At 35.3% G+C, this 10425-nt stretch overlaps 1 protein-coding gene across 1 annotated transcript; it reads right to left on the bottom strand.

Moving 5' to 3' along the window:
- Window positions 1-9326: 9326 nt before the first annotated feature.
- Window positions 9327-10076, bottom strand: LOC139497529 (ovarian-specific serine/threonine-protein kinase Lok-like). The gene has a single exon (XM_071285756.1). The coding sequence runs from the start codon at window positions 10074-10076 to the stop codon at window positions 9327-9329; it is 750 nt and encodes a 249-aa protein (XP_071141857.1).
- Window positions 10077-10425: the final 349 nt, after the last annotated feature.

Raw genomic sequence — 10425 nt, 5'->3', positions numbered from 1 at the left:
ACGATATAATTAACGAGATGTTTTTTCAAACACAACCAAATCACCCACCATGACAGCATTTTGTCCACTGAATTACAGAAAGGATTTTCTAGCATGCGTATTCTGTTGCCTTAGTGCATGCTGAAATCACTGAAATTTCTATACCTAGTAGCTAGTGCATTTCAATTCCAATACAAACTTATGAAAATAATTTTTAAACTTAAGTACGTCTTGATTATAAATAAATTAAATAGTTGTACTGTAGTGGCGGATCTGGGGGGGGGGGGCGTCCGGGGGTTGGAACCTCCTTTTTCGGACGATCAATGTATTTGAATGTGGACATATAGTTTGAACCCAGGTCCCCCCTTCGTTCTGGGTTGGAATCCCTCTCTTTTAGGACGATCAGTGCATTCGAATGGGGACATATAGTTGGCACCCCTTGTTCCTTTGCCTTTTTTTAAATGGCTGGATCTGCTCCTGACCTGGATGCTAAACACTCAATCATCAAATTAATCCTTTAACGGCTTCTGTACGAAAGGAGAAACATTAAAGGTACATATCGTTAGGTGATGATGCTTTAATGATGGGCGCGTTTATCATCAGAAGTTGAGTAATCTATACCTTATTGATTTAGTTACCAATAACATGATGTTCATGTTAACTTCCAGCAGCACCTGCATACGGGGTATATATCTCCCAATTGATACGATATTCCCGTGCTTGCATTTCCTATCATGATTTTCTGGATACAGGTTTGCTGCTCACAAGGAAGCTATTAAACCAAGAGTTCCAAATGGTGAAGTTGAAATCACCCCTTCGTAAATTTTACGGACGCCATCACGAGTTGGTTGACCGTTATGGAATAACCGTTTCACAAATGATATCGGATATGTTCCTTCCGTCGAAACTAAAATCCCTTTCCCTTTCATAAATGTTACCGGATTTGTAATCACATAAGCAACACGACGGGTGCCGCATGTGGAGCAGGATCTGCTTACCCTTCCGGAGCACCTGAGATCACCCCTAGTTTTTGGTGGGGTTCGTGTTGTTTATTCTTTAGTTTTCTATGTTGTGTCGTGTGTACTATTGTTTTTCTGTTTGTCTTTTTTCATTTTTAGCCATGGCGTTGTCAGTTTGTTTTGGATTTATGAGTTTGACTGTCCCTTTGGTATCTTTCGTCCCTCTTTTAATGTTCTTACTTCAAGTACTTTGTTTCAAGTTGTTATGTATAAGCTCAACGATTTGAATAGTAAAACGTACTATAGTCGGGTTATTGTCTCTTTGATGCATTCCCCATTTCCATTCTCAAATTAATACAATTCCATGGTTGTAGCTGTTGTGGAGATAATCACGTGATAGTTAACGTGTGAAGTCGATGTATTTTCTGCTAAGGTGAATTATTGAAAATATCTTTGAAATTTCCCAATATAGAGTGGATTATTGTCAGTGGATTTTATTTACAAACATTAAGATATCAATAAGTGTCTGAATATTAGTGTTTTGTTGGATTTTTAAGGGATTTAGACGATATGGCTGATGTAAACAACACGACCGTGAGTAGTTTTCAAGTACACCCTAATATGTCAACAAATGAAGGGTCAAAATGTAGTACGTCAGGAAAAAGACAAGTATCTGGTTCAGACGATAGCGATGCTAAAAAAATACGTAGCACACATAGCACTGAAGTAAATGACATTGCAAGTAAAAACATTCCCAACATGTCAGAATCCGAACTTTTATAATTTTCGGCTATTCAAAATCTTGCTAATAATATTTCTGTCAGTTTCAATATGGTCAATACCCGCATGCAACAACTAGAAACTAATATTGAAGAGAAGATTTCCGCCAAAATACAAACGGCTTTGAAAACTCAAATTGACGAAGAAGTCTCAAAAGTAAAGAACGAATTCAAACAAGACATAGAGACCTTAAATGTCAAAATAGAAGAAGTACAGAAGTCGTGCGAAGATATAAAAAGAGTCAATCCAAAACAACCAGACATTCGTAACAACATAGTTATTCGAAACCTGCCTTATGATGAGAGAGAAAAGGACAATAAAGAGATAACGAAAAACGTAGTGCAGGATTGTTTAAAGATTGACTTGCGCTGACGAATGTAGATATTAAGAGTGTCGCCAGAAAACAGGGAAATGAACGATCTCCTGGCGTAGTAATTGTAGAACTTAATGATTTTAACAAAAAGAAGGAGATCTTCAAAAAGAAGAAAGACCTGAAGAAAAGAAGAAAGTACGACAAAGTATACATCGACAACGATATGCCCTTGGAAACACGAATACATCAAAACAATATGAGAACATTATTGAAAGAATTAGGAAAAGAGAGATCTTTTACCTTTTCGGGCAACAGATTAACCAAAAGAATACAGTAGGACAGACTGCGGTTTGGAATGTGGAACTGTCGTGGTTGGTCTTTGAAAGATAACGACAACTCGCAGTTTAGAAAACGGGTACTTCAGGATTCCAATTGCGATATATTTGCCATTTGTGAAACGTTTTTTCGGGGAAATGAAGTTCCTATTGTAGATGGATATATATGGATCGGAAATAATCGGGGAAATTTACATAAAAGAGCCGTTCGAGGCTCTGGAGGAGTTGGCTTCTTCATCAAAAGTGAAATATACAATGATTTTGAAATTTTGTCTCTGGATAAAAGTGTAGAAGGAATTTTATGGATACAACTTAAAAGTAAAACATCAAACTTTTCTATATGCTTTGCCGTTTGTTATTTACCGCCAAGGGAGTCGAGTAGACCAAACGATCAGGAATTATTTTTCGATAATCTGCTTCAACAGGTTATTGAACCAAAATAAAGGTTTAACCGTTATTTTTGGTGATTTCAACTCCCGATGTGGCCGCAACAACGATTATATTGAAGGTGTAGGTGATATTATTCCAAGGAATGTTATTGATCAATCTGAAAACTATAACGGCGATCTGTTTGTTGAATTCTTGTCGGATATAAATTTTGCGATGCTAAATGGAAGAATCGGATGTAACGAATTTACGTATATCTCACCGCAAGGAAAATCGGTAGTGGACTACGTTTGTGTTCCTTATGAACAAATCGGGAATATTTTAGATTTTAATGTTGTAAAAATGTCAGATATAATCAATACTGTGAATCACTGTCCGGTTAGTGTACCAGATCATTCGCTTTTAACCGGCGAAATCAGATTACCCGATAATACGCCATGCAGCATAACATGTGATACATCTGATAGAAATATTGAAAGTACAAAGCGAAAATACAATGTAAGCAGTATTCCCGACAGTTTTCTGAGTGATGAAGAACGACTTGATTTAATATATAGAGCAATAAACCGTATTGAAAATTCTATAAATGTAGACAATTGCGTTCAGTCAGCATACGACAATTTTTGTGCTGTAGTGAAAGACGAAATGAAAGACAAACTACCGGTTATCAAAAACAACACCACCAATCAAAACAAACATACCAAATCTATGTACAAACCGTATTGGAATCAAGTTCTCCAAGATCAGTGGAACAACGTTTGCAAAAGTGAAAAGGATTGGCTTAAGTCAGAAGGATCGAATGCTCATAAGAAAACATTGAAGGAAAAGTACTGTTATGAACGTAAGTGTTTTGATAGGTTGAACAGAAAATATGAACGACAATACGTTTATAAGGAAAAAGAAAAACTACAAGAAAATCTATATTCAACGAACCAAAGAGACTTTTGGAAGTCTATAGGAAAATTGGGAATAGCGAGTGAGAGAAATGAAAGTATTCCATGGTCCGTGATCGATAATGAAGGAAATATCAGTACAGAAAAAGATTTTGTTTTAAAACGTTGGAAATATGACTTTGAAGATCTTTTTAACAAAAATGACCATGCACAGCCATCGATAGAGGATAACGGAAATGACATTCAGTATGATGTGACTAAATTAAATGATCCTATATCACGAGAAGAAATCATCAAAGCAGTCGAAAGTGCTCAAGTGCGTAAAGCTACCGGTTTCGATGAAATCCCCGCAGAAGTTTTGAAAAACCCGACAGCTGTTGAACTTTTATTCGTCATATGTAATGGATGCTTTGAGTTGGGTAAAGTACCGGAACAGTGGACAACAGGGATTATTAATCCGATCTTTAAAACAGGATCCGACGATAGGAAGAATCCTATGAACTATCGTGGTATTACATTAGTGTCCGTTCCTAGCAAAATATACTGTTATGTATTAAATTCACGACTGAATGAGTGGATGGAAGCTAATAAAACTCTGTGCGACGAACAGAACGGTTTTCGTGAGAAGAGAAGTTGCGAGGAGCATATACATACGCTACATACTGTCATCAATGATAGAAAGATATCGAAACTTTCAACTTTTGTGTGCTTCATAGATATGCGAAAGGCGTTCGACTCCGTCCCTAGAAATCTTCTTTGGTATAAGATGTTTAAAGCTGGAATACGTGGAAAGTTCCTTACAGCAATACAATCTCTGAACGATGATGTTAAATGCTCCGTGAAAGTTAACGACCGTCTTACACCATGGTTCAACGTCGATTCAGGGGTTAAACAAGGATGTGTGATGTCGCCTAGTCTTTTTGCGGTGTATATAAATGACCCGGCTGAACGAGTAAACAACTTAAACTGTGGTATTAAGATTGACGATATTGAGTTAAGCATACTACTGTATGCCGATGACATAGCTGTTTTTGCGCCGGATGAACACAAACTACAGAGAATGCTTAACTAGGTTGCGTCTTGGTGTGAGTGATGATTGGAAACTTGAAGTCAATCGGTCGAAAACCAAAGTAGTGCATTTTAGAAATCCTTCGATACCTTGGTCAGACTTTGATTTTGAATGTGGAACTCACAACTTAGAATATATTGACTCGTAAAAATATTTGGGACTTTGGTTCGATCAGTTCTTAACACTAGAAAAGGCAGTTACAGAACTTTCTAAATCAGCCAGTAGAGCTTTGGGAGCCCTTTTTGGTAAATTCATAGCGACAGGTGGTATGACTTGGAACGTTTATCACAAACTTCATACGACGATGGTAGAACCAGTTCTATTCTATGGTAGTGCTGTTTGGGGATACAAATCCCACAGAGTAATTAACAATGTACAGAACAAAGCTGCAAAATACTTTCTTTCAGTTGGAAAGCGAACCTCCAACACAGCGGTGCGCGGAGATCTTGGACTAACCTCATGTTATACGAAGCAAAAACTATCATGCCTACGTCTAAAATGTAAGATCATACGAGTTAACGATGATAGACTTATATCAAAAGTAGCAGCGTGGGCCTCGCGGCGACGAAAAGGGTGGCATCATCAAATAGACAAACTTGCAAACGATGTACACATGTTGCTGATATTGTACATAATACCACTATCAGTGTTAAAACGGCGATGCGCCTCATAAGTGAAAAACTAACGAACTTTGACCAGGCTGATTTCGAGAAAGATTTATATGATGACAGAAACAATGCTAACGGCAACAAGCTAAGGACTTACCGTATTTACAAGCAAAGTGTTAAAACAGAACAGTATATTCTCTCGCTTTTACCAAGAAACGTAACTCGAACTATGGCATTATTCCGCAGTGGATCGCTACCCCTAGCTGTAGAGACAGGGAGATACACCAGACCGCAGATTCCATTGAATAATAGACTATGTAAATTTTGTAAATTGAATGATATTGAACACGAAACTCACTTTTTAATGGTTTGCACTCTGTATGAAGACATTAGATATGAATTGTTTCAAAAGGCACGTCAATGTATTGAAAATTTTGAAAACATGAGTACAGAGCTCAAGTTCAATGCTTTAATGACATGTAATGACATTCAAGTAACACTGTCCTACTCTATTCACAAATTTTATGTCAGGCGAAACAGTTTTTCATAACATATAATTGTCCATAAAGCCTATTCTTTTTATCAGGGTAAAAATATAATTTAAAGAAAATATATATTAATTAAGGGAAATAACTTTTGGTACATAAACAATGAAAGTATATGTATTGTAATAGTTTCATGTAATATGTCGATAGAACATTTTAAATATATTTTTTGAAAATTGTTGAAAGTGGTTTAAATGTACTGATGATTCAATTTACTTTCTCTTTTTTCTATCACTTTTATTAATTTTAAATTATAATACATAGAAATATTTTATTCTTATCGCAGTTTTACACATAATTTTGTTTAAGTCTTTAGACGCAATTTTTAAATTAGGTGTATTTAACATTCTTACATTTCTTTAAAATCTAATTTTTATTAGTCCGTTTAATTTATCAGGTTTGCAAGGTTTTTCTTTTTTATATTATTTCTTTTTTTTTTTTTACATTGTGTGATTGAGCTGTTTTATATGTATATAACAGTGTCTCATAAGTCTTTTTAGGCTGGGTGTTGATCTTTTTTTTTATGTGATTGTACTTGTGTAAATATTTTACTATTGTGTAAGATCAATACGTGACACTTTAATAAAATAAATTTATCTTATCTTATCTTATCTGTATAGCAAGTTTAATAACAGCTTTAAATACCATGTTTACAATAGTAGAATTTCTTTGATTTTTTTCATGTCCCCGCCTCAAGAAAATAAAAATAAATTCAATATACCCCCTCCCTCATAAGAATTTGAATTTGGGATAGCTTAAAAAGAGAGGGGTTGTTTGTGACTTCACAGAACTTTGTATGGATATGTAGATATATATTAAGGAGGAGATGTGGTATATGAAATGACAAATGAGACAGCTATCCAGTTAAAATGAAATTGTAGTAAATATTTGTTGGACATCATATGGCCTTCAACAGAGTTAACATGAAGTTGTACAGTATACAATTATAAGCCACCGTACGGCCTGCAACAATGAGAAAAACTCATATTGTATAGTAAGCTATAAAAGGGCCAACCGTAAAAAAAATGTAAACATTTCAAATTAGAAAAATTAACGGCTTCATTTATAACAAAACATGCTATTCAAGAACAACAAATCATTTTTTTATTATAATTGTTTGTGAGACCTAGAAACAAAAATCGATGAACACAAGGCTGCTGACCGTTGACACCAAATAAAGTATGTGACAGGTTTAATCATGTTTGTGAGCGCTCAATCCTCCTTTATTAATCTTGAGACAACGGCGTAATATATATTACACAAAATTTAAGAATTTGGTAAAGGTGTAACGGAGGGGGTCGGTGACGACACCTCCCGGGAAGTGTAGTGGCCAGTACTTCGCCCCTATTCGACCATCGGGATACCTGATATCAGATTATGGCTGAATAACAGACAATGAATCAAATGAAACTATAATTTATTTACAAATGTACAGTAATTGCATGAATATTAAACAAAGTCGGAAATAAACAGGAGTCAGAAAACTTTCTAAAATGGAGTTCAAAAATAAAGTAATTTCAAATGTAAAAATGAAAAATAGAGTGTTCCCAGAGTTAGTCTTTTAAGTAAAATAAAGTAAATTTGCTTCGCGTTGTGTTTTAAAGTAGTAAAATTGCACCCAAAAAGGGGTGACTAACTCTGGCGAACTGAACCGAAATGGTGGCTAACTCTGAACTCGGGTGGGTTGATGAGTCCGGCGAGTATTTGGAGGCTTGTGCAAGGCCGACTCCGACTGAATATCAAATGATATCCTAAACTTGTCATTAATCAGGAGAACTTTAACATAAAAGGTACTGAAGAAAAGATCAATAAATGAATATCAGGCGCGTAGCTACGTTTACGTCAAAACGCCCGGGCGTACACTTGAATTTTGATAAAAAAAAAAATAGCTCCATTAAAAAGATCTGGTTTAAAGCACATCAGTGTTGTAGATCAATCTTCAATAGCTTGTAATTGCTTATAAAAGTGACAAAATCTACTTCCGATCAAATAGGGCTATTGGTACTTTACGGAACGGAACGGAACGGAACGGAATTTCATTTAAGGTATCCAAAGGGGGCATTTATCAAAATTTCGAAAAATCTTTAAAACAAAACAAACTTTAAAATTTCTGTGTTTTACGGTTTTCCATATACAAATAACACAAATGTATACTTAATCTCATCTTCACAGGTGAAATGTGTAAAAATGTATAACATCGGGAAATATTCTGTAGATGAATATGTCGGATTGTCCTGATAAATTATCATGAAATTAACGCATTTGCAAGTCATGCATTATGATATCTAGACTGACCTCACGTCGTCCTTGATTAGAGACAGTGATCAAGTTGAATTTGATTTAAACTTTTTAATTTATTTTTCCGTTCCGTTCCGTTCCGCAAAGTACCAATTGCTCTGAGGAATTGGTATTTAACGGAAAAAACGGAAACAGACATCTTTAATGTAATTAAAGCAGTATGATAAAAAAAATTGTCTGACACCTCTTTTTGCATGAGTGGTATGTGTTTTAGATAGCATTTTCGACTAGATCAATAATAAAAAATTTAACAAAAAGGCAGGTTACACAAAAAGTCTTTCTCCTTCCATCGGTAATTATATTTTAAAAAAGAGGCCTTCAACAGCCCGTTCCGACGATGATTAGAGACAGTGATCAAGTTGAATCTGATTTAAACTTTTTAATTTATTTTTCCGTTCCGTTCCGTTCCGCAAAGTACCAATTGCTCTGAGGAATTGGTATTTAACGGAAAAAACGGAAACAGACATCTTTAATGTAATTAAAGCAGTATGATAAAAAAAATTGTCTGACACCTCTTTTTGCATGAGTGGTATGTGTTTTAGATAGCATTTTCGACTTGATCAATAATAAAAAATTTAACACAAAGGCAGGTTACACAAAAAGTCTTTCTCCTTCCATCGGTAATTATATTTTAAAAAAGAGGCCTTCAACAGCCCGTTCCGATGATGATTAGAGACAGTGATCAAGTTGAATCTGATTTAAACTTTTTAATTTATTTTTCCGTTCCGTTCCGTTCCGCAAAGTACCAATTGCTCTGAGGAATTGGTATTTAACGGAATCAACGGAAACAGACATCTATAATGTAATAAAAGCAAGTCAGACCCTTCTTTTTTGAATGAGTGGTAAGTGTTTTAGATAGCATTTCGACTTGATCAATATTTAAATAAACAACTGCGCCATGAGCGCATGATACGCCCGTCGTCTTGTGAAAAAACATAAATCTTTTTTGAATAACACAGGGTTGTACAGGATGTCATGCTTAGTATATCCTGACTCATTCCTTATTCCCGCTCAATAGGAAGATTGTACAAGATGTATTTGGAAACCCGACGCAACATTAGCCTGTTAAGTTTTAAGCAATAGAGATACAGCGCAACATGTGAAAAAAACCCTCTTTTTTTACAAAAAACTCAATAACTCGAAAATATAAAAATGAATCATCACCAAAATAGCACTTTCAACACTTCTGTCGCTGGTCTATCGTTGCCACTTTCGATCTCCTTACAATATTCAAAGTGATATGGATACTTGAGATCAGGATTGAGAAGAGTAAACAATATCATGGAATATGACCATATATCCATTTGCTTTAGGTCCTGTAAATCTCGAAGTTTGGTCCCGTCATGAAAAAATATTTCTGGTGCCATGAACACAGGCGTACCTCTAAATACGTTGTTTGTTCTTGTGTGTACCAAAGTTGCTGTCTGAATTAGCTTTGCTCGACTTTCCCCGAAGTCTGTCAGCTTTGCAACAACCAGTTTATTCAACCATAAGGTACTAATATCTTTGTTATCTTTGCAATAGTGCTGATTGGAAACCAGTATATTTTCTGGCTTAAGATCTCTGTGTACTATATTGTTATCGTGAAGGTAGGAGAGACCACTACAAACATCTGTTGCAACAAATTGGTGGAGATGTTCAAATCCTTCACAGTCATAGTTATCAATACATTTTAAGAGGTCTCTAAGGGAATGGGCCACAAATTCTTGACCAAATGGTTCAAAATTAAAGGCCAAATATTCCATAATGATGCCATGATTTCCAATTTCGGCTTCTTTATATATAGAATTAAATTTGACAATGTTTTGATGGTTTAAATTGTTCATGACTCTTGCCTCTTTCAAGAAATTTTTTTTACTGTCGGCATCATCCACAATGAGCTCTTTTAGTACATAATCTTTGCCTTGCATTTGGCACAAAGAAATGTGCCCGTAACTTCCACGTCCAATTGTCTTTAGCCTTTTTACATCACTTGGCTTACAGAGAGGCAAACCATCTGTCAAATTTTTATCAAAAATTACAGCAGTCCTTTTTCGAGGGGGAAGCAGCTTGGGTAATTTGAAAGCAATAATGAATTGCTATCTGCAAATAACCTAAAATAATTATATACAATATATCAATTGATGTTTTTAGAGTTCTAGGGATTCCAATGTCTGACCGTACATGTTAAATAAAAACAAGGTTTCCCTCTAAATTGGCGCGTGTAAAGATTTTCGTTATAGAGCGGTAAATATACAAATGTGCCACTAGTGCATGATA

This window comes from Mytilus edulis, chromosome 12 (assembly GCF_963676685.1).
Source record: "Mytilus edulis chromosome 12, xbMytEdul2.2, whole genome shotgun sequence".
Classification (NCBI taxonomy): domain Eukaryota; kingdom Metazoa; phylum Mollusca; class Bivalvia; order Mytilida; family Mytilidae; genus Mytilus; species Mytilus edulis.
Note: the sequence above shows the minus strand (reverse complement) of the source record. Positions and strands in the feature narration are given on the sequence as shown.

What these genes read in the sequence shown, in the direction of transcription:
- LOC139497529 (XM_071285756.1), bottom strand. Translation starts at nt 10,076, where the DNA reads ATGCAAGGCAAAGATTATGTACTAAAAGAGCTCATTGTGGATGATGCC.